Below are 16,123 nucleotides of genomic sequence, written 5' to 3'. Positions count from 1 at the left end.
TCTCCCTCCTCCCCCTCCTCCTCCTCCTCCTTTACCTCCTCCTCCTCTTCCTCCTGCTCTTCCTCCTCCTCTTCCTCTTTCTTTTTTTTTAAGGAAAAAAAAATAAACTCTATGGCTGTTTGTTCTACGACGTTCTAGAAACTCTCACTCAGGTACACAGTGCCAGCAAGTGGCTTCGTGAATGTGTTCTCCTTTCCGTGGTGGCGGCGGCTCCAGGCCGCGATCTCTTCTTTAAGGAAACACGCGCGTCGGGTGCGTCCGTGTGTCCATCTTCCCGGGTGGCGAGTCCGGCTGCAGAGGGGACCCCCCTTCTTTCATTGTTTCTTGTTTTTTTTTTTTTTCCTCCCTTTCTTCTTTTCCTTTCCTTCCCTGGCCCCTGGGTGACGGTTTTTGCTTTTTTTTTTTTCCCATTGTTGGTGGTTCTCGCAACACACCCGACAGGAAACAATCCAACCAAGGGAAGATGGATCTCTCTTGGCTGTGCTGCGCCCCTGCCTGTCTCTGAGCCTCCAAGACGGAGGACCAGGAGAAGGAGGCCGGGCTGGGCCTCCTGGCCCCCCCACCACAGGCCAAGGCCTGGCCCCCCCCACAGGCCCAGGCTCCACCATCACAGGCCTGGCCCCCCCCACAGACCCAGGCCTGGCCCTCCCCACCACAGGCCCAGGCCTGGCCCCCCCCAACCACAGGCCCAGGCCTGGCCCCCCCACCGCCCTGCTGCTTGCCCCCCTCTCCTCCCCCCTTCCCTCCTCTCTCCTGTGTGTGCGAGCTCCTCTTGGGTTTCTTGAGTTAGGACCGTGTGAGATCTCAGACAATCCCTTGGAAAAAAATAATAATAATAACTCCAACAAGAGACTGAAACCTACCAGCAGCTGGTGAGACTGACCTGCTCTTCTGCTCACGATTCTCGTTTTATTTTTTAAATGGAAACTATAGGTGCTGTTCTCAGGTGAAGAGAGAGAGAGAGATTAAGAAATGTAGAGAAAAGACTATTTTCTGACCTTGGGTTTTCCGTGTGTGTACGTACGTATGTGTGTGATTTACGGTACTGAATAAGATAAGGCAAACCCCTTGTGAGTGAAACGCATAGCTAGGGATGAAATCCCAGAACCCCCCACCCCGCACCCCCTGGTCTAGACCGACCCTTGACCTTGACTTTTGCACTTCGAAGGACAACCAAGCGATAGGGCTCAGACATTCTGTTTTTTAGGTTTCTAAGATGAACATGCTTTGGTTATTGGACGGATGACACAGACACACACACACTTGGCCCTGTAAAATAGAGGTGTGTTTTGTGTAACAAGAAAGCTACTAGCAAACTTCCCCGCTCCCCCAGACAGACAATAATGTTTGCTACTCAGTGATTTGTGGTTGTTGTTGTTGTTGTTGTCTGGGTTTATTTGTTTTCTTTGGCTCCCCGCCTCCCACCCCATTGATACTGCAAAAGACAGCCATCCTTGCATTCCACCATGTCTGTTCCCCCCACACCATTTCCCACAAGCAGAACTGGGGGCTCCTGCCCCCCAACACTGGCAGTCCAGGGAAGGACTGAGCTTTGGTTTCAGGAGGAGGAGTTTCATCTTTCTAGGACAGGAGGCCGAGGCCTCCAGCCTTTTCACAAGCCAGAGGCCAAGTGTTTCTCCTGTCGTTAAAACAGCCAAGCCAGGGTTTGATGAAAAGGCACTGAACCCCCAGCCACGTGGGGCCTGTTGGAGCCCCTCAGCTCCGGCCACTGCAGTCACTCACGTCTGCCTTTCTTGTGTCAGCAGAGCAGGTACAGGCGCTTCAGCACGTGAAGGTGATAGCAGGGTCCCTAAGAAACTCCTTGTGAAATGGTGTCAGGTTGCCTGCCATCATTATTGCTGGTCTAGGATTTCCCGGTATAATAAATACCCCCCCCAACCAACCACTGCAAGGATGTGCTACCGCACCCCCCCCACCTCCCACCAAACACCCCACCACCACCCGGGAGTTTTGATTGTCCACCTCTGAATAAGCAACAACAACAACAACACAGACACACACCCCTCCCTTTCTGTCGTGACTGCTCCTCTCTCAGAAGACTCGATGTGGGGTTTGGCCTCCAGGGGCGCTGTCATTATATTCTGCATGTCAGAGGTTTGTTTGGGGTTTTTCTGTTTTCAATGACTGTATTTTCATTTGAACTGCCTCTTTTTTTGTTAGTGTTGTGATGATGAAGATGATGATGATGACGATAAAATAATAATAGTAATAATGATAATAATAATAATGGTCAGCTGTTCCCAGATTAGTAAGTTATGTATAATTTATTTTATTTCTCCCTTTCTATTTTATTCTGCGCCGATTTGGAAGGATAGCCAATAAGCTGTTAGATATATAAAACTAATTTCTAGCCCCAACACACACACACACACACACACACACACACACATATATATTTGCATACATATACACCCATGTGTGTGTGACACACATACACACATATTTACCCTCTCAGTTCATCTTCATCTATCCATAACTCCACTCACCATTGATAAAACAAAAACCATTTGGGCCCCGACAGTGTTACTCACTCCTGGTGTTTAATAACGAAGGAGTGTGTGTATAGGAAAGTCACGTTAACGTGGAGTTAACTTAAATTCTCGTCACTTATTTTGATTACTTAATTGCTACAGCCATCTAGAGCTCATTTGTTTTGTTTTAAGCACTCTGAATAAGGACAAAAGAAAACCCCGTTGCTTTTATATCATTATTATGTACAATGTGGAAGCACGTGTTTTTTTTTTTAACCATTGTCCAGTCCTCGTTCACACCTTTCTCCTGGCTTGTGGGTTCACTTTTCGTGTCTCCTGGACACTGAACTCTTCCTCATGTCAGAAAGATGCGTTGTTTTCATGGTGTGGACCCTAACAATACTTTGTTTTAGCTCCAGGAATATTCCCCTGAAGCCATTCACGCCCCAAACTTGCTCTAACGCACCAGCAAATTGACTGAACAATCAACAACCACCAAAAGAGAAAAGCACTACTTGCTCTTTTTTTTTCTTTCTGTTTTTTGGGTTATTTTGTTTCAACTGAAAGGTGAACATGAAATTGGTAATGGTGACCTTTAACAGCTAAAACCCAGTGCATCTTACCATGATGTGTATGTCCAAGATGAAACTGTGCATGAATCGAAACACAAAGCAAGCCCAGGGCTTGTCTTGTCTGCTCCTGGGGTGACAGTTCTTTCATGGCTGTCAAATTCTCTTTGTCCCAGGTGCCCCCCCTTCCCCCACTCCACCCCAGAAAAGTACAGAAGCTAATAATAATAGTAATAATAATAATCTTACCAATGCTGAAAGTACAGTTCACTTGCCACAAGGCACTGGGAACAGACCCAAGCTGTGTGAACTTGCTGCCTGTTTTGATAGTAGATGGGTTTATGATTTTTGTAAGGGATCCTCTTTTGTAAGGGATGCTCTTTTTGTGCAAACTCACCCAGAACAACAACAACAACAAGGACAAAACAGATAAAGTAGCGGAAAGAGTAAGGTCAAAAGATGGAACTTAAACAGTGTCCCTCTCCTTTTTTCTCCCTACCTACCTCTTCATGCCTATCTGCTCTCACTCGGACACACACACACACGCACGCACATACACACACACACACACGCACGCACATACACACACACGCACGCACACACACACACACACAGAGTGAGGAATAATCTTACCAGAACTCTGATTTTTATGATGATGATCAGTTTCTCGAAAAGTACTTGTTTTGATATAAATCTAAGAGAACATCACTGGAGAAAAATAGACTGCCGTTACTCATTTGTAAATTAGCAGTAACTTGGCTAGTCACTACAATCAGATTAAATAAGAACTATACGTTTGTACATTTATATTTCAACTAGTCAAGTGCATTTTTAAGTTCCATTTGACATCTAGCTAAGTTATCCATGCAGGGGCGGGGGGGGGGGAGATCTCTCTTGAAGAAGAATTGGCCACAATCAAATCTTCTCATAATTAGCAAATTTTTAAAAACTGTTCTTTGATGTAAGCGATTTGATTTCTGGAGTAGAATCCTCCCATGATTCATTTCAGGAAAATGATTCCTTAACCTATTTTATGGTCTACTTTCGGACATTTTCATCATCCCCAAGCTGTTAGTGATTCTCAGAAAGAAACCTCTTCATCTTCCCACTTAAAGCATCCAAAGTCCTTATACTTTGATTTCTTCTACAGAGTAAATTTTTGAATTGTAAGAAACAACTGTATATTTGCAAACAGGTTTATAAGAAAAATATTTGTCTATCAAGTTAATAGTCAAAATGTATGGGGGCTGCAAGGAACAAAGCTCACTTAAAGTGGTTCGGAGAGTTCCGTCTGGTAGGGAGGGAGTGGGTGTTTAGCCAGGCTTAGACAGTATTTAATTTTAATGTTTTTTTTCCCAAGCTGAAGATGACATGTTGGGTTTCCTACTGACTGATTCCTCTCCCCCTCTCCCCCAATGTTTCTGTAACTGGCTCATTAAAACAGTATTTATACAGCTCCATTGGCTTTAAAGGTCTTAGTCTTTCTAATATTTTGGATTTTACATGTAAAATTTAAAAAAAAATAGAAAAGAGACAATCAAATGCCTGGAGCTTAAAACAAAGTATGTGCAACCTACCATCTCACTTGAAATTTAATAAAATAAATAATTATGTAAATATAACATAGAGTTATAGATTTATATTTTGTTCATAACACATAGTGTAATATAAGTTGTATATTTTCATGTTTTTTGGTTTTATGTTATCATTCATGCCACAATAAAAATAAAACAGGAGTTTATGTACTCTTAAAAAAAATGTGGGTTATCACCCACCTGTTTTTTGGTTTTTGGTTCCTTTGTTGTTTTGTTTTGTTTTGCATTCTTTTTTTTTTCAGTATTACTGCCATGAAAGGCACCAATAAAAACAGCAAATGTGTTCTTATTACACTGTGTTTCCTCTCACAATTCATTCATAGTTTGGGTCTGCAAAGACCAAAAGTTGGGGGAATAATCGCGCTTTCAGAACTATCAACCCCACGGATGAATTGATTTCGAACCCAGAGCTCAAGGGTTTGATTTCCCAGTCTCATTATTCTCAGGACAAGCCAGCACCCAGATCTAGCTCCAACTCTCCTTGTACTATTTGAGTCTTGAGTACTTGAATATACCGGACCCCAATTCAGCCTTGGTTTTGCTACAGCTGGACCAGTGCCATAGAAAAAGAATTCGAATTTTATTCCATTTATATCTTGAACTCCGAGGAGTAGACATAGCTAAATTGTTTCCTGTTCTGAATTCTACACTCAACATTCGAAGCAAACGTTAAGAAGAAATTATTCCCAGTGGCTGTTTTTGACTGACTTGTCATAGCTTTGTCGTCGTTTCTCAGGAGAGATTTTGTTAGAATGGTTACTTCATTGGTTGGGTTTTTTTGTGTGTTGTTGTTTAGTTTTGTTTTTGCCGGGCCTGGGACTTGAACTCAGAGCCTGAGCACTGCCCTGAGCTTTTGTTGTTCAAGGCTGGCGCTCTACCACTTGAGCCACAGCTCCACTTCTGGTTTTCTGGTGGTTCATTAGAGAAAAGAACCTCCCGCACTTTCCTGCCCAGGTTGGCTTTGAACAGCGATCCTCAGATCTCAGCCTCCTGAGTCGCTAGGTTTATGGGTGTGAGGCCCCCGGTGCTGGGCAGTTGGTTGAAGCATTTTGTAAATAAAATCATTATCCAGATACTGAGTCAGAAAACACTTGATTCAAGTGAATATGAATTCTACAAGGAGGATTTCTTCTCCCAATTTTGCCCACCATATCCCTAACCAGAATTATCTTACAGTCTTGTGGATGGAGTTCAGAATTCACTCCTGAAAATGGAAGTCTTGAGCCTGAGGAAGAGAAGCAAAGTGTGGAGGGACACAAAGCAAGCTTTGCTATCTATGTATTTGCTTCTGAAGGCGCGAAACAAGCACAAAGTGGGATTATTGACCTCTCCCTCCTGTCTCCTGTTCTGTTATTGTCCTGTTTTGTCTGCTGGTCCTGGGGCTTGACCTCAGGGTTGGGCAATCTGTCCCTCACCTGTTTTGCTCAGAACGGGTGGTGTTCTACCACTTGAGCCACACCTCCACTTCTAGGTTTTTGCTTAGTTCACTAGATTTTCCTGTCTGGCCTGGCTTTGAACTATGATCCTCCCATCTCAGCCTCCGTAGTAGTTAGGATTACAGGCAGGAACCACCAGCCCTGGGCTTTGTCAAATTCTGTCGCTCCTGTGGCCTACAACACTATTACTTTAACTTCAAACTCCTGTGAAAATCTTGCAGGCAGTGATGAGGTACTGGCCAGCCACCTGGCTGTGTCCCTCCATGGGAGATTCCATCCATCAGTTCCATGTCTCATTACCAATGTCTCAGGGCCTAGTGACTCTTCACCCCAGCAAAGCAGTAGACATCAGGTGCTTAACTGGAAAGGTAGTTTCATAAAACCACAGCCCAACTCATACTGGGAAGAAGGGAGGCAGGGAAGGGAAATGCTCATGGTAGACATTCTGTAAAGATTCATCTAATACCACCTAGAGCTGCATTAGTCATAGATATGATGCTAAATCACTTTAGCAAACATTGTCAGGATATACTCGTGTGGGGGGGGTGGGGGGGTGGGTGTGAGTGTGGATGTGGGGAATCTGGTGTGTTTCTTAGCAAAGTAAGCAACCGTCATCCCACCAAATAAATTTGACTTTATTTTGTCCTGTGGATATTTCAATTAAGAAACATTCATTTGGGGCCTTTTGCTTTTTTTGGAATGTTTAAATCTAACATATAATAGTAGATTGCTTTTCTCCTGCTATTGCATTGGACAGCTAAAAAAGTACTGGCAATAGTGAACATATATATATATATATATATACATACGTATATATATATATATATATATACGTATGTATATATATATATATATATATGTATGTATGTATTCCCCCGCCCCCAAATCTCAATCCATTTGATTTCTGAATTAAAGGTGGTTTACGAAAATAATCCAATTTATTTTCTTGAGCTATTACAGCAGTCTAATAGCTAACAGAGAAGACGGGTTTTAGAAGTAAGCACTGTAATTAGTGTGTGTAATGTATGCAATAGTATTACTGAAAGACATTCATTAAAATAGTTCTGTTTTCTTAAGCAATCCAAACATCTGTCTTGCAATTTTAGTGGGTTTTTTTCTTTTTCTTTTTTTTTTTTTTTTTTTTTTGCTGATTTGCTTAGCAAACTGATTTTCACCACAGAGAATGAATCAGTTCAGCTCTGATCACAATATGTCATCATTTTTCAATTAGTCAGATTGAGACACATGAGATTTTTCTTCCTTCCCATATTGGCAGTTTTTAAAGGATGCAAACAAATATGGAATGGTACTTTATTGCAACTCAAAATATAACCAAGAGGACAAAAGTGATGCTATCATTGATGTCTCTACTGATCAAACTGAAAACAAACAAACAACAACAACAACAAAAACCGAACTACCAGAATAATTGTAGGAATTCACTAGGCAAAAGCAAACACCACTGTTTTGTACCGCTGCCTGTCCAATTACTGAATTTCAGAATCTGGAAAGCAATCCTCATTATACAAGAACTGTAAAATATATTTGAAATAAAGCCTTTGTTTATATAAAATCGCTTGTGATTTTTCTTTCCGTCAATAGAAGGAGGGAGGGTCTGCGAGCCCCATTCTCACATGCTCACCAACAACAAAGCCTAATATTGCTCAGCTTTATCCACGTTGACCTTGCGTAACCATCAGTTTTGCCTTGTGTTCTAACCCGCAGACAGCCATTAAACACGCTGTGGTTATATTAAGTCCTATTTCCTCCCACACTACAGTCTTTGCTTCTAGACCCTAACATGAGGGCCTAGACCCTAATGAGGACCGTTAGTCCTCATTGTCACCATATAAGGGTGGAATTCATCATCTAGAAGTTATCAGGAGACCTTTTACCATAGAAAGGAGATTAAAGTTGTTCGTGGTATTAGGACACAGATACGAACTACAGATTTTTTTTTCCCCCAATCTGGGGTCATGAACTCAGGGTCTGGGTGCTGTCCCTGAGTTATTCTGGCTCAAGGCTAATGCTCTACCATGAGCCACAGTTCCACTTGCAACTTTCTCAGGGTTCGTTGGAGATCAGAGTCTCACAGATTTTCCTGCCCGGGCTGGCCTTGAACCGAGATCCTCAGATCTCAGCCTTCTGATTAGCTAGGATTATAGGCGTGAGCCACTGGTGCCTGGCAAACTACACATGTCAGAGAAAGGATTTTTGATTGCCCCTCTTAAAAATTTATCAATTTCTTCTGTACCCACCAATTCCCTCAGTAGGTAAGCTTCCATACATCGCCTGCACCTCCAGCTCATCTGATGGAGATTTTTCCACTTCCTATTGTCAGAATCAAAGCTTTGAAAAGTTCCCTTCGTGTTTCAGATACATCCAGATTCGTCAGCTTATATTGCACACTTTAAGAGAGCATCGGACATTCGACACTTTCCAAGTAAACTTAAATACCCAAAGTCTGGGCTGCACCATGGTTTGATAGCTAGACATTTTTTAGAGCAAGGTACATAAAGGTGGGTGGGGCTTAAGTGGCAGAGCACCAGCTTTGACTGAAAGAGCCAAGCCAGAGCACAGGCTTTGAGTTCAAGCCCCAGTACTGGCATTAACAACAACAACAATAATAGTAATAATAAATGTTACTGAAAATGAATGATAAGGAAAAAGGACCTGATGAGGCTGTATTATCAGTGACTTAATGACTCAATACTTGGCAAACATTAAATGAATGTTGCTAATCTGACCTATCTGACAAAGTTCTTGAGTTTTGACAAAATCTTTGGCCCTAGGCACCTTATGGCTTTTCAGCCATGTCCAAAATATGATATGATTTAGAAAAATAACACAAATACAATGTTACCAGCATAATGAACACATATAAAATTAATAGACAAAGAGGAAACAGTAAAATAATTGTGCATAGTCCCCTATTCTACAAACACATACTGAAATGTGGGTACATAAATATACATATACATGTACACACACAGGTGTACGTGTATATTCCTCTGATTTCTCTGTGTGTGTGTGTGTGTGTGTACTGACCAATCACTAAAAGACTCTAATCACTAAATTACAAAAATAAACAGCTCTTATTTAAATAACATTCAAGGTAAAGAAGATGGATTTATGGATCAGGGAAATTTTTATGTTGTACTCATACTAAGGACCTCACGGTCTTGCTTGGCCTTTTCTCTCAAAGATGGCACCCAACCAACTTGAGCTACAGCTTCATTTCCAGGGATAAGGAAATTCTTGTAGCATTGTGGAAAGCAAGTCACGTTTATCATGAGAATCCCAACTGACAGATGGATTTCACGAAGGGATAAGAAACAATGTAAGAACCATGTTCTGGGAAGAAGATTTGCTGTGATGGTGTGTTTCATGGATATGTCTGCTAGCATCCTTCACGGGAATCTCAGACAGACAGTGCTCTCTTAGGGGTCACAGAGAGGGGATATCTATCTATCTATTTATATGGAGATATCTGGATATATAGATTATAAGGATTTACAAGGATAAAGCTAGAGTCGTTACTATTATGATGAATATATACCACATCCCAAAGACAGGCTTCTTTGTGAGCTACGGACATGCTTCAGATTGGCTTTTAATTGTGCTGTGTTCTGCCTTAGGATAGCATTGTGCCCCTCAAAATACAGAAGAGAGAATTAACACTTCTCCTTTCAAAGTTTATCACTTGAGAGAAAATAACACCAACACACATTCAGCAACCAAATAATATGGGCATATGATTCCTGAGCCATAAACAACCAGGGATACAGGATCTCAGATGAAAATGGGAATTATCTTACTATAGCATAGAGTAGGTAGCAAACAGCCAAATACCCACTGAAACTATAAGAGCTGGAATAAATTACATATACATACATATAATTAAAGTGATCAGTGCATCATCCTAAATGAATATATAATGGAAAATTTTTGCACTGTGGGATAATTAAATCATGGATTCTTTGTAGTGCTTGGATATAAAATGACTAAGAAAAAATTCTAACATCAAAATATGTAAAAAGAAACATAACCCAAAATCATCAGGAAAACAAACGGCAGAAATGGACCCATAAATGAAATGAACATTGAAGTTAGCCAAAGAAAACATTAATGCAACTAGTCCTAAAGTGATTGAGATAACAGATTAAAAGTAGCCAAAGTATGTTAAAGGATAAAAGTCTATAAATAATCAGATTAACATAAGGGGGGAAAATCCATTAAGTTACAAAAAGTAAAGCAGTTTAAACAGGTATAGATTTCTCCAAAGAACTATGTACATGCATTAACTGTGAAACATTTTCAAAATTTATAAACTATTATACATCAGGCACCTGTAATGACAGCTACTCAGGAGGCTGAGATCTGAGGGTGAAGATTTCCTAGCCTGGGCAAGGAAATCCATGAAGTCTCATGGAAGTGGAGCTGTGGCTGAAGTGGCAGAGCACTAGCCTTGAGCACAAAAGCTCAGAGCAGTGCCCCGGCCCTGAGTTCAAGACCCAGAACAGCCATTAAAAATCAAAATTGTTATGTTTCTCTCCTCAAATCATCTTCAGTGCAATTTTCTGACTCTACTTCTTTGTGGCAGAATTAAAAAAAATTTTTTTTGCCTGTTCCTTTAAGCAATGTGTACTTAAAAAAAACCATTCCTAAAATACAATACTGTGTTTACTATCTTGTAGTGGTTTTGCTAATTGAAGCAATGAACTCCTGAAAGCGCAGTGAGTTCATCTTTCTGGTGTAATAATTAGCTGAGTAGTTAATTATGTAGAATAAGTGAAATAACTGAAATCTGAGAATGCATGGGTGGAGAACACTAATATTTCACAGGAATGATTTTGTACCCAGGACATTGTGGTAAGGCGAGAAGTCAGAGAAGCCACATTTAGAAGGATTGAATCTTGGAGTCTATTCAAAGGCCAGCAACTGCATGGTGGACTCCTGTCCCAAAGACCAGCAGCCAGCAAAGACACAGTTACAAAGTACAGCTAGGAAACTGAGCCATGAAGGCCAGAGAGGAAGGAAAGAACAAAAACAATACCAGGAAACCAGCTCAGCTCCAGTGCAGAGCTGAAGAGGGACACCATGGTGACCAGAGAAGAGCCAGGAGCCCAGAGACAGGACAGTAACACAGACACATGTGGCCTGGTGTCATGGCGCCTGAGTGGGTCCAGGCCTAACTAGAGTCAGGGCAGGGGGCAGGGTCACAGGAAACTCCCAGTCTCAGGCACTGGACTGACAGGTTTAGTAGCCTATCATCCAAGTCCCCGCCCCTGCTTCCAGGGATTCGGTGCTGTCCATCACCTGGGAGGCGGGACTCCCCTACCTCCACCATGAAGACAAGATGGTAGACTCCACCATCCACCGTGTACCCAAGATGGCCCTGGCCAGACCTCACATCCCTTCCTCAACATCTGTTTTCTTATTTGCAAGGACAATTGCTTGAAAAATAAATGGGAGGGGTGTTTAACGACATCTGCAGGCTCAGTGGCTAATGGTGAAGAGTGGATAAGTTCTGGATCATAACTGGATCCAGCCAACTCCAACCTTCAGGTGGAGACTCCTTCTCCCCTACTGGGGGCTCCCATGCAATTCATGGACTTACTTCCCAGTCCCCAAGGTTTGCATCTCTTCTTTAACTCTGCCTCCCTAGATTTAGAGGCCACCTTTAATTCTTTGCTCTCTGGGAAATTAGACATAATTTTAACCATTTTCACACACACACACCTAAACAAACCCTGTTTTCAGAAGCTCCATTATGGAGTCCACGATATGACGTGTGTGTTTGTGTGTGTAATATTTTTTTATTTAAAAAAAGATCTAAGAAGGCAATGTTTGTCCTACAAAATTAAGAAGGGGTCTGTAAGGTGAGAGAATATTGAAAGGGATGTCATAGATCAACAGATGCATTCATTAATGGAAACTCCATTGGACAACTGCTTAAAGATAGTCATTTAAGAAAACAAGCTGGCTGCTGGTGGCTCAGGGCTGTCATCCTGTCTACTCAGGAGGCTGAGATCTGAGGGTCGTGGTTCAAAGCCAGCCCAGGCAGGAAAGGCCGTAAAACTCTTTATCTCTAATGAACTACTAGGAAACCATAAGTAGAGCTGTGACTCAGGTGGTAGAGTGCCATCTTTGAGTGAAAGAGCTCAGGGACAGCGCCCAGGCCCCGAGTTCAAGCCCTGTGACCGACAAAAAAGAAAAGAAAAGAAAAAGATCCAAAGAAACAGCGTCATCGAAATAGTCACTTTTCTCTGTTGAACACATTCTCTCCATGAGGTTTCAGATACAGTTTTGTCTTTCTTACTTTTCCTTTCTTTCTCCCTCTCTTGCTTTCCTTCCTTCTTTTTCACTTTCTTTCCTTCTCTCCTTCTCTTATCTTCCTTCCGTCATTCTTTCTTACCTTTATTCCTTCCTACATTCTTCCTTCCTCTCTCTTTATTTTGTTTCTCCTGTCTCCCATCTTCTTTCCTTCCTTCCTTCCTTTCTCCCTTCCTTCCTTCCTTTCTTCCTTCCTTCCTTCCTTCTTACATTCCTTCCTTCTTTCCCTCCTTCCTTCCTTCTTACATTCCTTCCTTCTTTCCTTCCTTCCTTCCTTCCTCCCTTCCTTCCTTCCATTCTTTCTTTTCTTTCCTTTCTATTTTCTTTCTTCTTTCTTCCTTCTTATTTTCTTTCTTTCTTCCTTTCTTTCTTCTTTCTTATTTTCTTCCTATCTTTCTTTCTTCCTTTCTCTTTCTTCTTTTTTCTTTCTTTAACAGCAAGCAGGGCAACATCTGAACGTCTTGCTTTTGCAAGGAAGTTTGCATGTATTTATACCTTAGTTAATATTCAGCTTCCGTTCATTTCCAGCTTCCACTGAAGAAATGAACTGAAGTGAATTGAATGCTCAAAGGTTCTTTTGTCGCTCCGCTGATAGGAAGGCAAGTGGAGCGTGGGTGGTAGGACGCACTACCTCACCTGCTTTATTGTGCCTGAATAAGAAGGTCAGTATATTATCTTCTGCGGGAGGAGGAAAACACATAGACAACTTCTCAAATGACAATAAAGACATCTTCTGACAGCCTGATGGAAACAGAGTTAAAACTTTTCTCTTTCTTTTTTCTCCTGGGGCGGGGTGGGGGAATTAGTATTTAAATGACAGATGAAGGTAGATGATGGACAAAATGTATTATTCTCACAGCTTCTTTTAGTTGTGCTTTTTTTCCCTGAAAGACTATCGCCTTTGAAGACTGAATTCAAATGGTTATAATAACATATCAGTTTATCAATAAGACAAGTAGTGCTGTTCTTTGAAGCACTGTTTTGAAAAAAAATCCTTGGGCTTTGTTTCCCGTGTTTCAAACACCACAAAAACAACTAAGAACACCAAACAAAAAAAATAATCTATTTATTTTAAATGTTAATATAATGTTGTTGGATTCCAGTTTGTAGACTGTTAACTTTGAAAATAACAAGGACTGGAAGTGTACAGAATCTTCATGTCTGTATTCTTGATAACTTTACCCGACTAGAAACTGCATTCATCTGAACAAATAATCTTTGAAGAGCTCATTTTAGTCATTGGTAGTGGTCAGAATGTTGGCAAATTGATGACACATACTGGATGTCTTGATTTGCATTGTGCTGGATTCCACCAAGAAATTCACAGTTCTACTTCTCTCCTACCAGAATGAATTTAACTCTAGATAGACATTCAGAAAATAGAAGAATATCAGGTGCAGGTGTCAAAACCTTTTGGGCATCGGTGGTTCCCGCCTGTCATCCCAGCTACTCAGGAGGCTGGGATCTGAGGATCATGGTTCAAAACCAGCCTGGGCAGGAAAGTCTGTGAGACTCTTATTTCCAATGAACCACCCAAAAGCTGGAAGTAGAGCTGTGGCTCAAGTGAGAGAGCACTGTCCCTAAGCACAAAAGCTCAGGGACAGCTCCCAGGTCCTAAATTCAATACCCAGGACTGTCACCACCCCCTAAGAAAGGAAGAAAAAAGATGTCAAGCCCTTACAATGTAATGACCCAAAAAGAACTACGCATGAGCACTAGTAAATAAATAAATGTTCCTCTGTGGTTTGAAAGTAATATACTGTGGATTGAGGGAAATATAAAATAGGAAGTAATATTGAATGCTCTTCTTGGATTTTCAACTATATATATATATATATATATATATATATATATATATATACATATTTTAACTAAAGGATATAATAATGTAGGGTTTCCCCACTTCCCAGAACAATTGTAATAGCCTGATTAGACATGTCAATACTTTTAAACATGTGCTTTATAATTTGGTTAACACATATGCAGAGAAATCTTTGCTGGTACTTTTTTCCTCATAAATATTAATAGGCCACAATGCTTGAAGCTTTACAGGCTCAATGTCTTTCTAGAAGTGACACAGATTTCCATCTCTTCTGCTTCTCGGCCCTCCACGCCATCTCCCCCTTCAGGCAATTGGAGTCCTGCTTTAAGCTCCCGTTGTCTGTGGCTCAGGAAAGATTTCTCTCATTTTGAAAATAAGAAGATTAAAGTTTTCCATCGAAGGAATAAGTAGCCTTTGCTTATGAGAAAGGACTCTACAACCTAATTTCTAAGTCAGGATATATGCAAAATCTTTCCCTTTTATGGGAAAATTCCTAAAGACAGAAACAAAACCAAAAAGAACTCCTATGTGAAAAATCACATGTATGGAAAATAAGGAATAGAATAAGGCAGTAAGGAATAGAATATTCACACTCATATGCTCAAAGACCAGTAACCAGTTCTGGGTATGATTTGGGCCTGTGCATATTACTTTTCATACATGTAAAATGATATACAGGGACTTCATGAATGAATGATATTTTCTTCCTGTTAAAAACAAAAACAAACAAACAAACAGAAAACATATCGTAGCCCGGTGCGAGTGGCTCACGCTTGTCACACTAGCTCTCAGAGGTTGAGATCTGAGGATCAAGGTTTGAAACAAGCCTGGGCAGAAAAGTCCACGAGACTCTTATCTCCAATAAACTACTCAGAAAAAGCCAGAAGTGGTGCTGTGGCTCAAGTGGTAGAGTGCTCAGGGACAATACCCAGGTCTTGAGTTCAAGACCCAGGATGGGCAAAAAAACCAAAACACTTTTATGACTCATCTTTCAGAAGCTCTCTGGCTTCTCATACAATTAAATTCTCCTTCTTCTAGACACTGGAAGAAAGCAATTCCTACAATACTACAGTAATGGGGTTTTTAATAAGTTAATAAATATCATTGTTACTCATGAAATACCAGATCGCTGGTATCATTCAGTCTCAGGTTACTGTAATGAAATGCCCAGACAATTCATTTGTGAATAGAAAACATTTGTTTGCACTCATGATTCTGTAAGATTTGATCCAAGATTGGCAGCCCCCCACCTCTCTCTCTGGTGATGCTGATTCTCTGAACTCAAAGCCTGAGATATGTCCATAAGGTTTGGGTTTTGGTTTGTTTTTCTTTGTTGGTCCTGGGGCTTGAACTCAGGGCCAGGGTGTTGTCCCTGAGCTCTTTCTGATCAAGGCTATCACTCTACCATTTGGAGCCACAGCTCCACTTCTGGTTTTCTGGTAGTTCATTGGAGATAAGAATCTCACAGCAGTTCCTACCCTAATTAGATTCCAACCATGATCTTCAGATCTCAGCCTCCTGAGTAACTGGGATGACAGGTGTGAAAATATATTCATATGACCCCCATCTCAAGCAACAAACTGGAAATGGTGGTGTACAGCTGTGTTTCTAATTATTGGGAGAAGCAGGTAAGGGATTTTACTCAGAGCCTAGCCCTGGACAAAATCCACAAATCCATATCTTTAAAAATAGTATCTAAGCTTAAAAAGGCTTGGGGGCAATTCCACTTTTGGGCTTTTACCCAAAGGATCACAAACAAGGCCACACTAAAGCTACCAGCACAACCATGTTTATCACAGCATTATTCACCATAGCTAAGATATGGAACCAACCCAGATGCCCCTCAGTAGATGAATGGATCAAGAAAATGTGG

General features: G+C 41.2%; 1 protein-coding gene across 1 annotated transcript in view; it reads left to right on the top strand.

The window, feature by feature from the left end:
* The window catches only part of Sox5 (SRY (sex determining region Y)-box 5), a 710,484-nt gene that overhangs the window by 638,400 nt on the left and 55,961 nt on the right, over positions 1 to 16,123 (top strand). The window contains exon 16 of the mRNA XM_013025067.1: positions 8,366 to 8,535. Coding sequence (XP_012880521.1) covers positions 8,366 to 8,535 — 170 coding nt within the window. The remainder of the gene's footprint in view (positions 1 to 8,365; positions 8,536 to 16,123) is intronic.

Source organism: Dipodomys ordii, unplaced genomic scaffold (assembly GCF_000151885.1).
Source record: "Dipodomys ordii isolate 6190 unplaced genomic scaffold, Dord_2.0 Scaffold81, whole genome shotgun sequence".
NCBI lineage: Eukaryota > Metazoa > Chordata > Mammalia > Rodentia > Heteromyidae > Dipodomys > Dipodomys ordii.
The sequence above is the reverse complement of the archived record's forward strand: the minus strand, read 5'-3'. Positions and strand labels throughout refer to the sequence as shown.